Source organism: Balaenoptera musculus, chromosome 3 (genome assembly GCF_009873245.2).
Source record: "Balaenoptera musculus isolate JJ_BM4_2016_0621 chromosome 3, mBalMus1.pri.v3, whole genome shotgun sequence".
Classification (NCBI taxonomy): domain Eukaryota; kingdom Metazoa; phylum Chordata; class Mammalia; order Artiodactyla; family Balaenopteridae; genus Balaenoptera; species Balaenoptera musculus.
In genome coordinates, this window is record NC_045787.1 from 29,306,082 (window position 1) to 29,329,102 (window position 23,021).

Genomic DNA, 23,021 nt, shown 5'->3' on the forward strand with positions numbered 1-23,021 from the left:
TTTTATACTTGGTCAAATTGATTAAAATATTTAAATAACAAATATCAACAGTGAATTTTGTTGTCCTTGATTTCATATTTTCTGGTTTCTTCATGATCTTAAACATGTTAAATAGTTAATATTATTTTGAGCTAAATATTCCTTTCTGAAGTTTTGCATGATATGTATATAATAGTAACATTACCACTTTTTGAAGATGGTTAAATTCATGGCCTACTTACTTTTCTCCCGAGACATATTGAATATCTCTTAGAAGATTTCCTTTCTAATGTCTTTCCCCTTCCAGTGCATCCCACAATTACTGCTAGAGTAACATTTCTAAAGTACAGTCTGATTCTGTCCCTCCTCAAAAAGACTGTAACATCTAAACCCTACCTACTTTTATGGGCTTACCTACTTTTTCTCCCTATTGAATATCATGCTCTGTCCAGAGCAGACAGAGCTGGAATGCTCTAAAATGGCTACCAATTCCCAGTTCTTGTCCCCTGTTCTCCATCCTCCACCTCACTCCACCTCACCTCTGTTGAAAACCCACTGTGCTCATGAAATACCTCCTAATCCCTCACAAATAATCATTGACCTTTTTCTTGTTTCCATAAAATATAAATTTTATTTCTTTAGGAAAATTCATCTCTTGAGTTGGTATAATATTAGCATTCATTTCCTTCAACTCCTGTTACAAATATCTTTTACAAAGGTGCAATGTAGTATACCTATCATTTTGCATTCTGTTTTCTTTACATTTACTATCTCTGTACTAACATTGTTCATAATAATACTTAATATGATTTACTCTTCCACTGTGTTCCCCTATTGTTGGACACTTTGATATTACAATAGATAAAACTGATCTAAACATCTTTCTTCATAGAACCTTTTGTTATACAAATTTCCTTGGAATAAATTTCCAAGAATGGTATAAATGGGTTGAAGGATTTGAACACCATTTGCTGTGTGTTATATATTCTACACTGTTAGCAGAATCTGAGTGTATACATTTCAGCAAATTGCAAGCAGACCTACAGAACTCAGAAGGAAAGCATAGATCATTTTATATCATTTTGAACAGTCTTATGCATAGCAGTTAACTCCTAAAGGCATTGCCATGTAAAGCATAGTGGAAAACTTGATCTTTTCAATGATGATCATGAATCAGGAAACTTGTCTTGTTAAAAAAAGATGCATAAAGTGCTTTTTTAGAAAGGTTTACATAAAAAATAATTAAAAGAGTAATTTCTGAGTAATCCAAGGTTTTATTGTAACAGGGCTTCAAAAGTGTAGTATTTAAAAAAAAAAAAAGTGTAGTACTGGCAACTTTTATATCAGACTTATAAATGTAGATAATTAAGTTCTCTGATACAAGGTAGTGAATATTCTATCAACATAAGGTAGTGAATAGTCTATCAACTTAAGGTAGTGAATATTCTATCAACTTATAATGAGTAGAATCAATTTGATTTGAGTATATTATTTAAATTATTGTTTATTTTTCACTGAACCTGTAGTTTAAGAAACAGTGGGCTGGGAATTCCCTGGCGGTCCTGTGGTTAGGACTCCACGCTTCTGTTGCAGGGGGCATGGGTTCAATCCCTGATGGGGGAACTAAAATCCCCCAGGCTGCCTGGCATGGCCAAAAATAAGAAAAAAAGAAACATTGGGTAGATTAAGTTAGAAGGACCTTTTCAATTTGAATTGATTCCTGTTTTGAGAAACACGGCAACCATAAAGTTTAAAGGCTTTCAGACTTTTTTGATTGTGACCTAAGACAAATAAGATGCGTGTTGTGACCTAATATGCACATACAAACACATAATAACAACACCTGCCTTTACTACAGGCATAACACTAACATCTTCTCTTTCATTTTAAACACATTGCTAGTCAACACCTACAAAACTGATTCCACAACTTGCTTATGGGTCACAATCTGCAGCTTGAAAAATTGCTGGCTAAAATTTAAAGGGAGACTTGCCGGTTCTTAGGTTACAGCATTCTTTATATAGTGATTATATAATGATGATTTACGTTAGTTTCAGGAGTATTTCTCAAAGACTATCAGGAAGAGAATAGCTTCAAATTTGACCCTGATGACTGCTCCATAGCCACAAATGAATAACTAGTCTTTCTTTTAAATTAAAAAAAAAAAAATGTAATCCTGAACAAGCTTCTAGCTAATGCTTAGGATTTCTGCCTCTTTACCAAAATTATGACAACTTTAAACCTGATTATCTCATTATACATCATTTCTTTTTATCCTGAACCATCACAAAAAAGCATACCTTTCAATTATTTCTTGACCCTTTTCTTCTAGAGGGTGTAGTCTACCTGATCCCCTCTTTCCTTAAATTAAGACCTCCTCTTCAGTTATAAACAGATCCCACCCCCTTATTGTCCCGATGACTGTTAACATCTACTGTAGAAGATGTGAATTTCGCTCTCCTCATTTTCAGTCAACGAAGGAGCCTTAGCACCAAAAAGTAATATCTCCTTTCTCCTAGTTTGCTATTGCTCTTTCCAAATAATTGATAAAATACACATGTCAAAGTTCTTCGTCTAAGGTCAGTGTTTTGTGACCTCAAAACTTTTATTCATCAATATTCAATGTCCCTACATTCACTTTGGATTTTGGTTCCTAGTGCACAGTCTTCTTCTTCACCCCTTGTTCTGCGTCAGGTTAGGTAACCTTTGGGGTGCCTGTGGAAGAAACATTCAATGTTCTGGTCTCATAGTTAAACCCCACATTTTTTTGGCTTCTCTTCACGTTGCCTCCCTTTGTTTCTGCCTCCCAAATGTTAACTTTTTTCAAGGCTGTGTCATCAGCATTTCATACTCTTTGAATGCACTTCCTATCAGTGGCTTCAAATAAAGAAGTTGACTTGCATTTAGAAACCATTTGCACCAAAAAATATGTGTCTTCAAACCATATTAACTTAGGATTCCAAGAGGGGCAGATTGACAACCTGCACTTCTGAACTTTTTTTTTCTTTTTGCCCCTGATTGAAGTAAAAGATCCATTTGTGCTAGGTTATAGGAAGGATTGTCACTGAACTACATTATGCCTACTTAAGGTTTTTTTATGACTTACCAAATTTGGAGGTTTATGTGAGTTTCTTGGTTTGTTTCTGAACAGGACTGGCTTCCATTGTCTGAAGCTTCAGTCCTAAAGAGTTCATTGATTGAAGTGATTTATTTTAATCTCAGGGTTGTTTCCCCATTTAAAAAAACAGACAAAACACAGTGTTAGTTATCAAATCAGTGACTCTTTGGGACTTTTAAGTCTTTTGATGACTTCTGGTTTTAATAATCTGGTAAATGTGCTAGTATGAGTGATTTATACTGGAAAACCAAGGTTGCTAAAATGTAGCACATCTACAAGTAAATGTATTCTTTAGCTTTATTAGAGCCAGAAAACAGAGATACACTGTATCTAATGGAATATATATCTACAGAAGTGTGGTGCCAAACAAAATAGTGACTAAATGGCATTATCCCTCAAGCCAGTAAGTTAAAATTTTGTGGTATTTCAAACAACCTGATTTAAAGCATAAAGTAGCTGGGATGAGAGAAATGAGGTGAGAAAGATAATCATCAAGTATTAGCAATCTGAAGGTTTTGAGAACAAATAGCTCAGCAAACAACAATAATCTCGAAAATCATCAGCGTATTAAGAGGTAGCCAGTTAAACACTGTATTTGCATTATTTAAAGGACTATTTCCTACCTAATTCAGGGAAAAGAGCATAACCAGATATGTTCTAGGGATCAGTTGCAGTACTCACGTTTATTCATTTCTATTGAAGCTGAGTCAGTTATCCAAACTTTCATGTATTAAAGATCCTGAGTGTGAGTATAAGAGTGTCAAGCATTTTATTGCTTACCCTTTATAATCAAGGGACCTGGCTGAGTCAATTTATAAAGTGTTTTATGAAAAGGAAGAGATACAGAAAATACATAAAACTGTGGAAGAGATATTTCTATTCAAAATGAGGCAGTCCACTTTTGGAGGACAGTATACTGAGAGACATTAACCATTGCTGGATTTTTTTTTTAAGTTGGTCATCTTTAGAAGTGGAACAGTTGGTCTTTGAATTATACCGCCGTAACTTTCAGAGTTGTACAGATGTTAAAATGATGTACAGAATAGTAGAGCTCTTAAATCTGATAGTATTATTTTTAATTTAGGGAATAAGAAATGGTAAACTACAATGAATAAACTTTGTTACCTGCTTTATCAGATATAAGACATAAATTTTCTATATTTGGCTATTGTGCTGAATTTTTTTTTTTTTTAAAGAGAGAATGAAGAGAGCAGAGTCCTTGTTCTTGGGATATAATAAACCATTGTAAAGAGAGTGCAAGTACCCATACATATCTTAACCCTTGATTATTTATTGTAAGTTTATCTGCAGAATAATTCTATGATATTTTATCAAGTCAGCATATCTCTGTGAATGGAAATTTAAGCAGAACATAACAATTAGGTAAATCTGCTTCTTAAAAAAAGAATCTCATGATGAACTAAAAGCCAAATACTTTGGGTTATCCATATTTATAGACCCCAAAAGGCTATGTTTCATGTAGTACAAAAAAGAATTTCCATTTTAAAAAAATTTGGAACTGTCTTCATTTGTATAAAATATAGCAATTCTGAAATTATACAGGAAGTACATCTGTAAGTGAACATAATGTGAACCAAAGAGTCAGAAATCATTTATTGACCATCTGTATATACATACTTAATATTATAGGTCATGTGGAAAGGGGAAGATACATACTAGAAGACATGATCCTTCCATCAAAAAGCCACCTATTTAGTTAGAGGTGCTCAGAGCATTAAGGACTTCTAAATGAGATGAGGGGTGTGTTTACCTTGGGGGTTGAAGATACTGACGATCCAAAGCTAAAGTTGATTTTTTACCTCTACTAATATTCTAAAAAGTGGAGCTCACTGATAAGATACCGTTTAATTAAGAAAGACAGAACAAAGAAATTAACATGATTTGAAAATGACACAGATAAGTTAAAGTCAACATGAATATGTCACAATTCCAAGCAGTGAAGTCTTTGGAATATTACTAGTCACGAATGTTACGTCTTTGTTGGGTAAAATTGTTGCTATGCGTGTCCTTAGAAGAATAGAGGTTAACAGTTACTGAAATAACTCCTTCATGATGTTGAATAAAAGTTTCATGATGAATAAAAAAAGGATTATTCTTCATTTGAGATTAGTAATTTATATTTCATATTCTTAAATTATTAGTATTGTATATTCTTGAGGCTTTTAAATTGTCTTAATCAGTACCCATTTATTTTTGGAATGATTTATTTTTATTCTTTATTATCATTTGAATGTTATAGTCTTAATGTTGATTATAGTTACTAATACTTCCTGCTGTAAACCACTAAGGTACTCTTTGCTCCCAGTTCTTAAAATTTAGCAGGTAAGACATCATTTTTATACTTCAACTCAAAGATTTGCATGGGTAAGTTTAAATCGTCATCTTTAGTAGTCATCAAGGACAAATTATCCTGAATAAATAACTTTTGCTAGTTCTACTTTATTTTTAAGCTCTCAACAGGATGTTAAGGATTTATTTCTTCATAGCAGCTGTTTGTGTGTTTGTGTATATGTGTGTAGGATTAAACAGTTAATATTATGTTAATAGTTCTAATTGTATTATGTTGATATATGTTTATCCTGTCTTTACTCTTTCATGGAAAAATGTGAATTTATTTCATAACAGGCTTGAATTTACTCTTTTCAGTTATTGACATTTATATATTAAAGTATTGTTTTCCATTTATCTTGCCTTTCATGTTCCTGTTATGCTCAGTTAAATGCATATTTTGGTTTATCTGTTTGAGGAAATTTTCCGTAACAGTAAAGGCATTACCGTGCCTCTCAAATAGACAGTGATGGGTAAAAGCATATAAAACTCTTGTCCCAGCCACCGCACAGGGCCATCAGGATGATAGTGGATGAGAAGCAGGTGTTAAGTAGAAGAGAATGAGGTGATAAGTGTCTTCCAACTCTTCTCATCTGTACTGACGGATAGCATTGCTTTCAAACTAACTGCTCCAGACCTCTGTAAAACAAATCTGGGTGCTACCAAGAATGTGAGATGTACCCCCAACTACAAATACACCTGATAATGCAAGTGGATCTCTAGTTTCAGAAAATTTTTAGTCAATGCAGACAAATGCAGGCACTAATTGTAGCAAAAATTGATGATATAACTACCCTCCATTGCTATGATAATAAGTACATATTTTAAAAGTTGCTGTATGATGATATATGTATTAAAAACTGCATTATCAGTTTAGGGTTAAGACTGTTAACAGTTGTAAATATGAACGTGTTTTATTAAAATACAAAGGTGACTTAGAAAACTTACATAAATATTAATATTTCATTTTCATTGTGCTTAATTTAGTTAAAATTTCCCTTTTATCTTCAGATTTATATTTTTTCTTACCTTTTATTAATAGGTAGTATAGATCAATCAGTGTTAAAAGAATTACCCCCTGAACTCCTGGCAGAAATTGAATCCACCATGCCACTTTGTGAACGTGTGAAAATGAATAAACGCAAGCGTAGCACAGTTAATGAAAAGCCAAAATATGCTGAAATCAGTTCAGATGAAGATAATGATAGTGATGAAGCTTTTGAATGTAAGTATCATATAACTTTATTATTACTTTAGAATTAAAAAGCAGATTGATATGTTTGTTTCATTTATAATTTGGGGGGGGTTAGCAAGAGTACAGTGATCATAATTCTTAATAATATAGTATAGCAAGTTTTTTTCTTTATACTTAAAAATGTGTGAAAGATGAGATCAGTTGGCACCAAGAAAAAAATTTTTAATGAGTTATAATTAGTGTCAGATAACACAGGTATGCCTCTATATGCATTTAGCAAACATTTATTGAGTTCCTACTGTATGCTAGGCAGTGAGAATAAAAATATAACAAATAGGATGTGGCCCCTATCTTTGAAGAGCCTTCAGTCTAATGGGGGAAATATGTAAACAATTGTAGTACAGTGAGAAGAGTGCAATGATAATAGTAAATCCAGGGTGCTGTGGGAGCACATTGGATTGGCATCAAAATTATACTGGGGTTCAGAGAACGCTTACTGGAAGAGGTGACACTTGAGCTGAGTCTTGAAGGACACGTAGGAGATAGCCAGATGAAGAAATATTTTAAACCATACTATCACTAAATTATGAATGGATTAGCCACATTGCCAATTATCTGTGTGGTTTGGACCTGGCTTCTCCTTTTTGCCCAGCTGTGTCCTGGAATTCCTCCCTTGTTTCACTGTTTTCCAGAGCTGGCTTCTCCACTACACAGCTACCTCTCTACAACACTGTGATCACCTGTCTTTGCACTAGACTTGCTATACCTCGCCTGTCTTCCTACTGGTCCACTGAAAAAGTTCTTCTCTTTTATCCCTATCTTCCTTCTACTGGAGCAAGAGAATTGAGCCTAGCCAAGAGGGGTCAGCAACCTTGTTTGACTTAAACGGCATTCAGTGGAAACAGACTATGGGAGATCTTCACTTGTGTGCCAACTGACTTAGTCATTATGACCAAAAGAAGTGGGAAGACTACCAGTGTGTTCTACCTTTTCCACCTAGTGTCCATAGATTGAGGTGTGACAAGCAAGGGCAGGAAGGACAGATGCATGCTGCCATTTTAAAATGTATATCACTGATGGAAGCCCTTCACCTCCAGAGTTTTTAATCTATGTTCATTTACTCTGATCTTCTCAGAATTGTGAGCTCTTGAGTATGAGCAGTAGATTATGAATACTGAACAAATCTGAACAAAGTTTTAAAATTGAAATAAAATATGCAAAATTAATCTGACATTTAATTATATGTATAATTGTTATAATTTGTATTATCATGAGATGTATTTACATGCAGTATATTTCAATGGCTAAAGCTAACATTTTTATTATACTCAAACATTTTGTTCATACGGGAACATACGATCTGGAAAGAGAGAGGAGAAAGGAGATCTGGTGTCCTAGAAACTCACTCCCCTTTATATACATGCCTCTGCTTCACTTCCCTTCCTTTCCCCAATACCTCACCCATTTCTAAAGGGAATAACTAAAAAGGAGTTCCTTAATTGCAGACTGATTTCAAATCACACTTCAACTCCAAGTAATTGAAAGTGGCTGCCTGCATTGCTAAGCTGATGAGAATTTTGTAGCTACCTCACAGTTAAGTAAAAAGGGTAGCATAATCAGAAAAGCCCACCAAATGTAAAATAGAGGACAGAGCCACACATGCCTCATGTTTGTCCTCATTGCAACCTCTGTTCTTTGCTTTCTATGATGAGAGATATTGTCTCATCTTACGGGAGCACATAATTTCATCTTAAAAGCCATGGATCTATGCCCAAGAATATTGAAAGCTAATATTAGTTAGGGAACCTGAGCTTCATTCAGCCCCTGCTAGGAAAAAGGGAAGTTTCTCTGGGTTTTTCAAGAGACCTTAGATAGTTCCCTGGTTTGGGGGGTTTATTTCTGTACAAGTAACTATAGAAAAGTTGACTCTGAGGCCACTGAAATGAGTGATGAAAGAAGCTGACATAAACAACCAAATAGCCATTATACCACAACAAAAACAATGTAATAAAAATAGAGTACAATACAAAATGTAAAAATATTATGAGAACATAAGTAGCAAGCATTATCCTGATTTGAGGGAGAGAGACCTTTTTGAAACAAAATTTTATTGCGGTTTAATCAAACTGGTTTCCTAAAAATCTAAAACTACGGAAATAGTTATGTTGAAAGATAGGGGGAACTGTTCAGGGTTAACTTTGAAAGTTGGGCCACAAAGATTTGGATAGTCATAGCACAATTACAAAGTCTCTGGGTTGCTGGGGAAGGAGGAGGGGAGATACAAGAAGCTAAAGAGACATACAGGTGAAATTTGGAAAGGGTTAGGGTGGAAAACACCTAAGTCATATTTTACATACCTCTCTGTTGAATTCTTCCCCTGCTTCTTCCAGCGTAACAAGACATATAGAGAATGAACAGACTAGTCATAATGAATTGGGATCCTGATAGAACCTTATTGCAGCATACAGTGTATCATAGAAGATGTGGGGGTTTTTTTTCTTAATTTGCCATTCCTTGTTTTTCAAATTGCTTAGTTTAATGAATGTGAAAAAAAGATCTCCAAGACCTATAAAAATTACCACCGATACAGCATATTGTATGTTCTTGCTAACTATAGGATTTTTCAAGCATTTTCTACTCATAGAATTAAAGGATTGAAATAGATTTCTTATGAAATTAATTAAAATTCAAAAAGACTAACTAGGTCATATTTGAGGTCATAGAATACTACTATCTGAACAAGTTTGCTTGTTAGTTGTCATTCCTCAAAGTAGGTATTTTGGTACTTGTTGAAAAAACATTTAGTGAATGCTATACATAAACGACCTGTTTCTCTGACACATGCATACACACCTACTTTTATTAGTATATGAGACAACCCCTCACTAAGAGAATGTTCTGGGGCACACTCATCATAAAAGGGGGGAAATCCTGCCTCTCCTTCATATATTTCATAGTCAAATTTTTGCCTCATTATGAAGAAAATCACTGAAGATTTAAATACATCCATCTACATTCGTCCTCTTGCTATGCCACACCTATGACCACAAAGAAGAGGAAACAAAATTATCTTTGCCATGCTGTCAATAGATTCTTGAATAGGAATAGCTAGGGCAGCATATAAAGGTAAGATTAGCCAAGGTATAGACATTGATTACCCACACAGAAGGACATCGGCATAAGCATAGAGTGCATGGGCCAAAGGTTGGCATCCTTAAATCTAAGCCAAGTGGGGGACTAGGGACTCAAGCAAGAGTTTTGTCTTAAATACTTGGGTATTGATCATAGTTAAGGATTCAGAATAGAAGCGAGTCACAAGAAAGCAAGGGAGTCAGATTCAGATTAACAGACTAGAAAGTAATTCACTGTCAGCAACAAGTGGTCACTCCAACAACCAGTGTATGATCCCAAGATGTAGAACATATCAGTTTTCTATCCTGGTTTTAACTTGGTAGTGCTTATACTCTAGAGCAGGTATAGTAAATATTTTTCACTTGTATTCCCTCCAGTTCTCACTGGACAGGCATTTCTAATCAGTCTTTCTTGCTGAAATATGATGCTTTGTCTCAGGGCTCAGAATTATTCTCAACATTATGCTTTAGGCAGCTACTACCAGTTGATCAGAGTTGATGTGTCAGATGAGATCTGTTTGCCAGTTCTGCCTAGAGGCTCCTGTCAGTACTGATGATTTTAGCAGAATGCTTATACCTCTGGAAGAATGGGGAAGGGATTGAAGGTAACATACATAAATATGCTTACCTAGCATGCATAAGCTTACAAGATGTCTCCTTGGGTTTAAGCAAGTATATTGTTGGAGAACGGAATTCAATATGTGAGTATTTACAACTATACAGGTTTATTCTGTCTTTGTAGTTTGCGATGTTAGGTTATCAGAGTTTGTTGAATTTATAGCTGAGTTGTGGGCTTAACTTGGCTGTTAATTGACAGTATGCATGGTTACCCACATTCTGTAACACTTTCTCAAAAGTTTACTTTTCCTCCAAACCCCACTCCCCATCAACAATCCAAATGCTTAAAGGTGTTTCTGGTTTTTATCCAAATTCTAGATAAAGTTTGTTTTATATGTCTTAATTAACCCTGAAGTTTAGATATTATCTTTACTGACTCACTGAATACCTCTTTGAAATGAGCACTGTGGTTTAATTCCCAGAACATTCCTATCTACATTTATTAGCAAACCCATTTCATGTAAAATTTTCTAAATCTAGATAAATGCTAAAATAAGTGATACCATTTCTGTACCATAATTTATATTTCTGCTTAAACAGAATGATTCATAATTTCCTAGATCCACACAATGAAGATTTTTTCTTCCATGTAATTCATTTTTAAAGTACACGTTTTAATAGTCTTTTAAATGAGGTAAATTATTTGTCATGGGGATTTGCTTCTAGCCTCTAGGAAACGACATAAAAAAGATGATGATAAAGCTTGGGAATATGAAGAGCGTGACAGAAGAAGCTCTGGGGATCATAGGAGAAGTGGCCATTCTCATGAAGGAAGAAGGAGTTCAGGTGGTCGTTATCGAAACCGAAGCCCGTCAGATTCTGACATGGAAGATTATTCTCCTCCTCCCAGCCTTAGTGAGGGTAATTCATCAGTGTCAACGGATTTCTTACATAAGCTGATTTTAAATTTAGGGCTTTAACTTTGAAGAATTTTTATACCTTTTTTATGAACTAATTAAAAACTAATTTTTAATCAAGACAAAAGTTTGGATTGGCAATGATTATTGTTAAAGTATTTAATGTTCAGGAAGAAAGTAGAAACAAATATATTTTAAGTTGTAATTACTGCATTTCAGTATTTCTTTTTGTTCATTTTAGTTGCTAGAAAAATGAAGAAAAAAGAAAAACAGAAGAAGCGGAAAGCTTATGAACCAAAATTAACACCTGAAGGTAACATTTTAGTTTGTCTTTATTCATAGTCTTCAACTTCAGTTTTCTACTTGGAATGTGGATAATAAGTTTTGGGTTTTTTTTTCCTCTGTTCTAGAAATGATGGATTCTTCAACTTTTAAGAGATTCACAGCCTCAATAGAGAATATTTTGGATAATTTAGAAGATATGGATTTTACTGCATTTGGTAAAATCATTTTAAAATATATTTGTTTACCTCTAAATATAAACTGAATTTAAGATATATTTATTTACCTATGTGTTAAGCTTTCTGCCAGTTACTCTAGTGGATACAGAGGCATGGTCTGTGCTCTTAAGAAACTTGAAACCTAGCTGTGGAGTCAAGTCTAGTCTGTGTTATCAAGTAACTGAAAACTTTGATATAAAAATCAAGTGTTAAATTAGTTAAGTGTTGATAGTGTTTTTTTAAGAGTCCTGAGAGTGCAGCTACCACAGTAGGTTAGAGTAATTAGGGAAGCCTTTATGCAGATGAAACTTGAATGGGCCCTAGATAAGACGGGTACTAATATGAGCAAAGATGCAGAAATAGGAACATATTTAATTTATTCTAAAAGCCAATATTTATTAAATAATTACTGTTTGTCAGTAGTACGTTAAGTGCTAGAGGTGCAGAGATAAATACCCCAACCCCTGGCTTTAAGTAATACAGAATCTAATATGGAAAACAAAATAGAAAAGCAATCAGAATACAATAGGATTAATGTAATATTACATTTATGGTAATATGTAAAGGTCATATCTATAGATCTAAAGGTGTTAGGCTTATAAAAAACACTGCTTACAGTGTTTAGAGGTACTCTCAACAATTTTATGCCACTTTCAGTAGATACAAACACTAATTTATACAAAAGCTAGATGGTGTACAATAATTCTGATATTAGTACATCTATTTGAAAATGCATTAAAAGGTATATTACCCTTTATTTTAAAAGTATTTGTTTTTGTGACAGTTACTTGCCTAAGTATCATTAATGCATTTCCCCATTATTTGAAATATCTATCTCATCATTTCTAAAACTTTCCAGTTCTGTGCTGGGAAACTGTCTTCCGTGTCATTTAAGATCCCAACAGGAAGTCATATGGCACTCTCAAATTAGGATAATTTGAGAAGGAGTTATTTACAAAGAGACTGATTACAAAGATGGGGGCAGAATACAGCCAAAACCCAGACTTGGAACTTTCACCATCCCTACACCCAAAGGAACAAGGGTAAAGTGAAATCAACAGAACTCAGTCAATAGGAAAAGGAAAAAAAGTTGTAGAATAGGTTGCGGTGAAAAAAGAAGTAATCTTTTAGTCAGAGGACATAGGCAGCTTGAGCAGACCTTGCAAGGAAGGAGCCAGGGATATAAATACCCTGACCTCACTCTCCTTCTCTTTGATCTTCTGACAGGGCAACCCACTGGCTGAACCCAAACAGAAGCCAGAGGGCATGGGAGACTGTTGATGTAGTCCATACAGGTCAGCCTCCTGGGGCAGAGAGTTTGGTTGAGAAGGGTCATAAAGTAGTAAAGATAAGATATCTCATCTTCCCATCTTAGTCAGAGCTCTAATTTTAACCTGTCCCCTTTCATTCAGGGTTTGCTTGAGGTTTACAGAGGCGTCCTAGGATGTTATTTTAGTTTGTTTATATCTGTTTGTATATCCAGAAATTATTAAGAAGTAAAGCTTACTATTTTGAGCTGTTTCTTTTACCTAAACTGTGTGTGTTTGGATTGCTTTTTCAGGTGATGATGATGAAATTCCTCAGGAACTGCTGTTAGGAAAACATCAGCTTAACGAACTTGGCAGTGAATCTGCTAAAATTAAAGCAATGGGTATAATGGATAAGGTATCTATTACAGTAAAATTTATAACTTTACTTAATTGAAATTAAAGTTTTAAAGGTAAATTGCAAAGTTTACATAAAGTAAGTAATGATGAAAAGAAAATTCATGGTTGCCTTCTGAGAGTGTAACAGAATTATTTCTTTTTTTTTTTAAATAAATTTATTTATTGTACTTATTTATTTTTGGCTGCATTGGGTCTTCCTTGTGGTGCACAGGCTTCTCATTGCGCTGGCTTTTCTTGTTGAGGAGCACGGGCTCTAGGTGCGTGGGCTTCAGTAGTTGTGGCTCTCGGGCTCTAGAGCGCAGGCTCAGTAGTTGTGGCACACAGCTTAGTTACTCCACAGCATGTGGGATCTTCCCAGACCAGAGATCGAACCTGTGTCTCCTGCATTGGCAGGCGGATTCTTAACCACTGTGCCACCAGGGAAGTCCCCAGAATTATTTCTTAGAAAAACAATAACAAAAAAAAAAAAAAAACAACAAAGCTTGAATCAAAGAAATAGTCTGCAATCATTCTAAAGAAAATCATTTTTGCATTGAAAGAGGCACAGTCCTGGATTTTTGTCACTGTTTATTTTTTCATTGTCTCACATACTTAGATTATTTAAATGCAGAAATACACTAAATTTTTCTTTGACATTTCCTTTAGCCATTTACATTGGTGAAAGAGTAAAGCCACGGTTTTAACACATTAATTGTTGGAGTTTTTTTTAGTTTATTTATTGAAGTATAGTTGATTTACAATGTGTTAATTTCTGCTGTACAGCAAAGTGATTCAGTTATACATCTATATATATTCTTTTTCAGATTCTTTTCCATTATAGTTTATCACAGGATATTGAATATAGTTCCCTGTGCCATACCTTGTTGTTTATCCATCCTATATATAATAGCTTGCATCTGCTAATCCCAAACTCCCAGTCCTTCCCTTCCCCACTCCCCCACCCCCTTGGCAACCACAAGTCTGTTCTCTATGTCTGTTAACACATTAATTGTTAATAAGTACAGAACCTCATTGCTGTAGGCTTTATAATGACTTTCGTGAGTTGTCTTTCCTCTGAGCTCTCTGTTGCTGAGTAGTCTCATTGCACTAATGGAATAGCAGAATATTTTTTCATTAATAGTAACTTTAAACAATAGTGACAGCATCAAGGGCTAGCTTCCCATAATCTTTATGAGCTACCAGTCACCCCCTAAACCACTGCATGATTGCTATGCAAATATAATTTCAAGACAAATCCTCTCTCCTCCTCTTCTAATCAGGCTCCTCTTATATAGAATTATCTACTCTAAGTCTTAAGTTTCTTAGTCTATAATGTAGAGATAATGATTTGTTCTCCAAGAATAGTAAAAGAATTAATAGAAGACTATATTTACCTGAAGAATTTATCCTCTCAACAAATTAAACTTATTTATTGAGTTTTAAAGTAGACTGGGAAATATTTTAATGTTTTTTCCAAAGTTAAGATATAATCGCTTATTCATTTTGTATTCATTTATATTAGTTTCAGGTGTACAAGGTAACAATTCATATTGTATGTATTGAAAAATGATACAACAGTAAATCTAGTTAACATCATCACCACACATAGTTACAGTTTTTTTCTTATGATGAGACCTTTAAGTTCTATTCTCTTAGCAACTTGCAAATATAAACTGCAGTATTATTACCTGTAGTCACTGTACTGTACATTATATTCCCAGGACTTACTTATCTCATAACTGGAAATTTGTACCTTTTGACCACCTTCACCAACTTCACCCACCCCCACTTCGCACCTTTAGCAACCACCAATGTGTTCTTTATATCTATGAATTCTTTTTTTTAGATTCCACGTATAGGTGATATCATAATTGCATTTATCTTTCTCTGTCTGACTACTTCTCTTAGCATAATGCCATCAAGGTCCATCCATGTTGTTGCAAATGGCAAGATTTCCTTCTTTTTCATGGCTGAATACACACACACACACACACACACACACACGCACACACACACCACATTTTCTACATTTTCTTTATCCATTCATCTACCAGTGGACACTTTGGTTGCTTCCATGTCTTGGCTATTGTAAATAATGCTCTACTGAACATGGGGGTGCATATAGCTTATGAAGTTAGTGTTTTTGTTTTCTTCAGATATGTACCCAGAAGTGGAATTGTTTGATTATATGGTAGTTCTATTTTTAATTTTTTAGGAGCCTCCATACTGGTTTTCCATAGTGGCAGCACCAATTTACATTCCTACCAACAGTGCACAAAGGTTCCTTGAGTTTGGTTTTTAAAGCTATACAGACATATCACATAATTAACCAAGAATTAATGTACTATTAGTTCACATTGCTATTACTGTGTGCAGTGAAGGATATGTTGATTTCTTTTGTATACAGGAATATGGCTTCAGTTTTCTGAAGTGCCAATGCCAATCTTAGGTTTTATTTCCTAAGTTCTATAGTTACATGTAGCTAATATTTCTATTTCAAAAGGTGAATTTGCTGAATATTTTCAAAGCATGGACAGTTTACCAAAAGTCTCAGTAGTTTAATCTCTTGTGAAATTATCTAAAGCAATATTTGGGGGAAATTTTTTCTGTAAGCCAGCATACGAATAATCAAAATGTACTTAATGTCAAGTTATTCTATTGATGCTCCCATTTGACTCTTCTGGCTGATTCCAGTTAAGAGTCCTAGCTGCATGATAAGAGTCTAAAAGGAGACCTATTCAATCAAGGGAATGAGTAACAGTTGCTTCCTCGCAGAACCTCTAAATCAACTATTAATTTTTTAAATATAGAAAACATTATTTGTAAGAAATGAAACAGATATTTTAAAAATAAGAAAAATTTCTACCAAATAAAGCAGTGTTACCACATTTGTAACTTTTATCATTCTCAGATTCAGGCTTCTGTTATTCAAAATATTACCTGGGATTTTAAGACACCCGCTAAAAAACATTGTGGTGTGGAAACCATGTTATAATTAATTCAACAGATGAAATGTTTAGAGAGTGTGTGTTTGTGCCTGTGTGTTTGTATGCATGTTCAGTGTCACTTTCATAAGAGCAGGGGGCCAGACATCAGAACAAATTCAGTCTTAACTAGCTATGTGGTAAGATTTGAGTTAGTAGCATACATATGTGCCCATTCTGTGTTTGCTATTCTGTCTTTCAAAAACAAATAATTAAGTTCTCTGCATAATCAGATTTTAGTAGAGGATCTTAAGTAGGAAAGTTTTGTTTTTCCACTCTTTAAGAGGGTGTTAATGCTGTATATTCCATTGGCCAAAAGGAATAATTGTACAGAATAGTTCTTGAATAATTTATTACGTTTACCAGTGATTGATCAAAGAATTTATGCTTCAATTTTAGCTTTCCACTGACAAAACTGTGAAAGTCCTAAATATCTTGGAGAAGAATATTCAAGATGGGTCGAAGCTCTCCACTTTGTTAAATCATGTAAGTTTAAGATCCATGTTGTTAATTTTACCCTTTCTGTTGTTAAGATGTAAAATTTTTCATATGGAACTTTGGTTTATAGGGAAAATTCCAAATTTCATTAATTTGAGCTTGTTACCACATTTACTAGTTCACATTTAGCCTTGCAGTTAGAATTGGATTTTTAGCTGTTTAAAATTAATGTTACACATTATCAATTCACAGCTTTGATACAAATAAGAATAGTAACAGATGTAAAGTCATTCAATTCAAAAGACCATTCTTTAATCTTACATTATGCTCTTCCTTTTGTAAGTGGATGAGTGTTTCAAATGTCTTTTCATTTATAAAATGAAAATAAAATGTTAGTAGGTAGTAATTCTTTTCCTTGACCTTCCCTAGAGAAATAAATAGTTGGAAACCTTATGGTGATTTCCTAATGTATCCTAAAATGTTAATCCTTATGTATTGTTTTTATATCTAGCTCAAATGGTTGCTGAAAGGATATTAAATAAATTAATTCATGTAACCTGCTTAACAATGTCTGGCACATTATAAGTTCTCAATAAATGTTAACTGCAACTGTCATTACATTTTAGTATGTTTTATCAAAAGCAGTGGCAACATGGTATAATGGTTTATGAACTGAGATCTACCTTCCGAGCATTATAGCAGACTTTCAAAATCATATGTGCATTTGAATTGATCTTGGTGTCTAACATTAATGAATTCAAACACTAATGCTTATAGGAATTTAATGTAAGAGATAAGAATTTGGGAATGTTTTGAGTTAATGAAATTTCTTTATTTTTAAATGACTGATTACAAAAGTAGTGTATTATAGAAATTTTTCAAAACACAAAAAACAGAAAGGTTCAATTTTCATCCAGCAGTAACCACTGTTAACAGTTTTGGTAGATAATACTTCCATTCTCATATGTACATACATACTATATGTATTTAGCACATGCACTGGATTATATCTCATGAGGGAGATGTTCTTGATGTTTGCAGAAGCCACAGGAGTGCTAAGTGATCTACATGGAATTTAAAAATGTAGAGAAATAATCTCAGGTGGTATTTCTATGCTTTATTAAATATATCCATATTTTTCCAATGCCCTTTTTAAATTAGTTTTTGAATCATAGAAACTAAGGGATTAGAGGACCTATAGTGGCAATATACTACATCTTTAGTCTACAAGTTTTATTTAAAACACTTTGGCAAGAAATTGTGGTAAATATCAAGAATCGACAGTTCTGGAGAACTGGCTGACTCAGTTTTAATGAAATTATTTTCATTCCTGAAAACCTTAGCACTATTTAGTGTGTTGCATTTAAGCCTTAATGTTTGATATGAGTGATGAACCTCCTAAACTGACTCTTCGAAACAGCAATTTCAATATCAAAGAAAAGTTACTTTATTTTTTTAAGTAGGTATGTAAGTAGTAAAATGAAAGAAAGTTAGAGATTGAGTTTTTAGGCATTAGTGATTTAGAAAGCCCTTCTGTGTTTTACAAATATTATACTTTTATTTATTCCTTTTCCCAATGTTATAAGCTTTGAATAGCATGCATACAAAAGTATTCCTAGAACATAAAGTTGATATTTCATAACTAAGGATGTGATAGAAGAATTTTCACTTTAAAAGTAAGATTAAAAGCACTTTTTCCCAATTGTAATGCAGGTTGCGGATATGTAAATTAAAATATAGTCTATCAGTTGTTGAATTATCTATTTTAGAAAATAAGTTATGTTTTCAGTAGTCTACATAATCACCACTTTTTAATCTCAGTTTCAAAAATACAGTATTGTTGAAAAACAGTTACTAGGAATGATTGAGTCGATAACATTTTACTACTTTTAAATAAGGGTCTATCCTTTGTTGTTAATTTTTGTTTTACTCTCACAAGAGCAAGCAGAACTAAAAAGCTTTAATATTATCATAATGTTTTTAACCCCAAACACAAAATGATTTATGTATAATTATGATCTTTAGCTAAAATCGTAGATTTGAATAAATTACACAGAAGATAAACATAACTATAAGTTTGTTATTGGAATGACATTTAGTGGTGAAGTTAGGAGATAAGAGTACATTATGTTTGAAAACATTGAAACAAAAATCATACTTAATGTAATATAAGTATTTGTACTTCATTCTTGATATTCTTTAAATATACACACACCATAACTCTCACCACGTTTTCAACCTGTGAAAATCAAATATATTATAATCTTTAAAAAATATTTTAACCTATAATTGTGTTTATTTCCATTTCATTAACAATGTACTGTTTTATAGAATAATGATACTGAAGAAGAAGAAAGGTTATGGAGAGACCTTATTATGGAGAGAGTGACAAAATCAGCAGATGCCTGTCTTACAACTATCAACATTATGACATCCCCTAACATGCCAAAAGCTGTATATATTGAGGATGTAATCGAAAGAGTTATACAGTACACTAAATTTCATTTGCAGAATACACTTTATCCTCAGTATGATCCTGTTTACAGATTAGATCCTCATGGAGGTTAGTTTGCCCATTTATACTGATAGTTTTTTAGTATAACATCAAAATTACCTGTTATATAATTTTACCACGTCGGATGGGTCAGAATGCAATGACTTAAAATGGCACCAAAATTGCTTGATTATATAAATTGTAATAAACACTGACTTACATTTGACTAGAATATAGAACTTGTTTTAATCCAGTACTTGTTCAGTGATAATTTCTTTAGCAACTATTTATATATAATAAGAAGTAATTTCTACTGGTCTGAGATTTTCCCAGATAACAGTAGCTTCTGGTTCCATTTATCACTTCCCCCAAATTTTACCCAAAATATTATCTACAAAATGGATTGATTAAAGATATATAATTCGGGCTGCCCTGGTGGCGCAGTGGTTGAGAATCTGCCTGCTAATGCAGGGGACACGGGTTCGAGCCCTGGTCTGGGAGGATCCCACATGCCGCGGAGCAACTAGGCCCGTGAGCCACAACTACTGAGCCTGCGCATCTGGAGCCTGTGCTCCGCAACAAGAGAGGCCACGATAGTGAGAGACCCGCGCACCGCGATGAAGAGTGGCCCCGGGCCGCTTGCCACAACTAGAGAAAGCCCTAGCACAGAAACGAAGACCCAACATAGCAATCAATCAATCAATCAATCAATCAATCTTTAAAAAAAATAAAAATATATAATTCTTTCTCTTATTTATAATCTTTATAAATGAGTCATGTATGTTAACATGTATACATTTAAAGAGAGGAGAGCAAACTTGGATCACGAATACCTACTGTTAATTACCTGTTGTTTAATTATTGCAAGTTGATTTCAAGGGAAATATAATCTTAATATCCTCCAATCAGTGGAAAAAAATAGAAATAAAGTAATCCTTAAGATACAAGAATTTAATAACCATTGAAGTGTACCATGAATTATCTGTTATAAGAATGTTGACTTTCTAACTGAATATTCCCTAAAGAATAATTTTCTCTTTTAATAAATAGACAGCTTTATTTGCCAGGTTGTATTTTTATATAGGGGGAAAAAAAGGTGTGTACTTTTAATTCAGAAAGCAGTTTTATTACTTTTTAATAAACATTATTACAAGTTGATATATTCCTTGTTTTGAATTTTTTTTCATTTTAGGAGGCTTATTAAGTTCAAAGGCAAAACGGGCTAAATGTTCTACCCATAAGCAGAGAGTAATAGTAATGCTTTATAATAAAGTTTGTGACATTGTTAGCAGCTTATCAGAACTACTAGAAATACAGCTTCTTACAGACACAACAATTCTTCAGGTAAGTTTTTTTCAAGCATTTTCCATATTTCTAGACCAAAAAAATAAAGGAGAATAAGGGACCTAATTGAGTTCAGTATAAAACCTCACTCACTCAATAATAATACCAGCACTATGTTAATTTTTTCCATTCAGAGTATTTTATATCTAAATGGAAGAATGAGTCTAGAGAAGTTTTAAAAAGAAACATTTGGGGCAGAAGACAGGTGAATGTAGTATAAATTCTAAACTGTGAATTATTTGAAAGATAAATGATCATTTCCTTTAAAATGTGTCAGGATGCTTCTTCCAGAACAGTGAACTATTTTTTGTTTTTTACATTCCTGTGACATTTATCAATCCAGAAGTTAGAGATCAGAGGAATGGCAGCTATGAAGGAAGGTCTGTGCTAATTTGCTTGAGGGTGAAAGGGAACAAAAGGAAAAACTAGGTGCTGATTGATGAGGGAAAAGAAAATGCTCTCAGTGTTTTCCAGAAGTTTATGAATGCTTTGGGGTTTAGTAAGGTAGAATGTTACTGAAATCTGTTACAGATGTGTACTGATTACTGTCTGTGTCTGTGCAGGTATCATCAATGGGAATAACACCATTTTTTGTGGAAAATGTCAGTGAATTACAGTTGTGTGCCATTAAGTTAGTCACTGCAGTAAGTATAATCAGTTCACATTTTTAGTTATCTCTCAGAAAAATAACAGTGGTATCATTCAATCCAAATGTGCAAAACCTAATGCAGATTTGAGTTTTCCGTGAGGACTATTTTAGTATGCCTTAGATTTCAAACACTTCTAAATATTTAAAAATATTTCAGTTAATAATTCCTTAATATTTACTGTAAAATCAATTATTTTAAATCATTTAAATCTTGGTTTACGTTTCATACCCAAGATATCACATTCCTCTAGATGAAACTAGCATACTATGACTTCTACAAGAATGTCATAATTAATGATAGAAAAGTTGAGCAAATTAAGTCATTGCCATCAAAGATGATGAAAACATTTTCATTCTAAATGGCAGATAATATTTTTTATCACATGGTATAGTATCATTTTTGTTTATTTTCAAATAATTATAACAAACTTAATTTGGAATCTTATAATTACTAAATAGGTATTCTCAAGATATGAAAAACATAGGCAGTTAATTTTGGAAGAAATTTTTACTTCACTTGCAAGATTACCTACCAGCAAGAGGAGCTTAAGGAACTTCAGGTAACTAACTATAGCAAAGTCCGAGTATAATGAAGAACTCCATTGTACTGTAGCCATCATATATTTATTCTTTATCATTTCTGTCTGATTTTTATTTTAATGATCAAATAAAAGAAAGGCAATTCAGTCTCAGAAGAGCGTGAAGAATACCTTAGGTGTGAGAAATGACAATGCACATTTTAGAGACTTAAAAGTTCAGTGATTCTCAAGTGTAAAGATCTGTGGCAAGGATTTTCAGTCTTGGCATTATTGATATTTTGGGCCAGATAATACTTTATTTGCAGTGCTGTCCTGTACATAGTAAGATGCTTAGCAGCATCCTTGACCTCTACCTAATAGATACCAAAAGAAACGCACCTTTTCAAATTACGATCACCAAAATTTTCACTAGACACTGGCAAATGTCCTCTGAAGGGCAAAATCATCCCTGGTTAAGAACTATTGGCCTGTGAGAAGAGCAATAGAAAATACGGCTCCAGAGTCAGAGGCAGTTCAAGGATTTTATAAGCCTTACGAAGGAACTTGAACTTAATCCTTTATACAGTAGTAAGTCATTACATAATATTTTTAAAAGAGAGCTGAAAAATTACTCTAACAGAAGTGTAGAAAATAAGCATGACGATTAAACACTCTTAATCACTAAGCACAGAGTAACTAAGGAATGTTATCCACCGCTGTGGTCAGCATTATTGCCTTTGTTGGCATAGGTAATCATCATCATTTTCATAACTATCATTATAATATTCCTGGCTGATTAAATGTGTTGATCTAGCTTATAGGGTTATATTTAGATTGCTTTGAAGGCTGTCTTCTGTAAAATAATTGTTTTTATCTTAATTTTTTAGACTGTGTACTGATAAACATCTATTGTCCATTAAAACCTGTAGAAAAGCTATCAACATCTAAAGGAATTTACGTTTTTAACTGTCTTTTAAACAAAAAGATTTAAAATTTGATTTTTTATATTCTGTCATAAAATATTCTATAACATAGAATATTTTATATTCTATGTTGCTCATACTCGAACATATGATCAGGAGCTGACTATGTAGCAGATTTTAATAAGAAAATGAATACCAGAATGCCTGGGCATTGGGAAATCCTGAAGACTTCTCATTTTAAAAATCATTTTGAAAAATATTTGATATTTTTTGTTATA

At 33.5% G+C, this 23,021-nt stretch overlaps 1 protein-coding gene across 3 annotated transcripts in view; it reads left to right on the forward strand.

The window, feature by feature from the left end:
* The window catches only part of NIPBL (NIPBL cohesin loading factor), a 207,821-nt gene that overhangs the window by 128,670 nt on the left and 56,130 nt on the right, over positions 1–23,021 (forward strand). For all 3 annotated transcript variants that reach the window (XM_036846419.1, XM_036846417.1, XM_036846418.1), the window contains exons 11-20: positions 6,489–6,671; positions 11,057–11,251; positions 11,489–11,560; positions 11,658–11,747; positions 13,309–13,412; positions 16,777–16,863; positions 19,147–19,378; positions 20,502–20,653; positions 21,217–21,297; positions 21,762–21,862. In XM_036846419.1, coding sequence (XP_036702314.1) covers positions 6,489–6,671; positions 11,057–11,251; positions 11,489–11,560; positions 11,658–11,747; positions 13,309–13,412; positions 16,777–16,863; positions 19,147–19,378; positions 20,502–20,653; positions 21,217–21,297; positions 21,762–21,862 — 1,297 coding nt within the window. The remainder of the gene's footprint in view (positions 1–6,488; positions 6,672–11,056; positions 11,252–11,488; positions 11,561–11,657; positions 11,748–13,308; positions 13,413–16,776; positions 16,864–19,146; positions 19,379–20,501; positions 20,654–21,216; positions 21,298–21,761; positions 21,863–23,021) is intronic.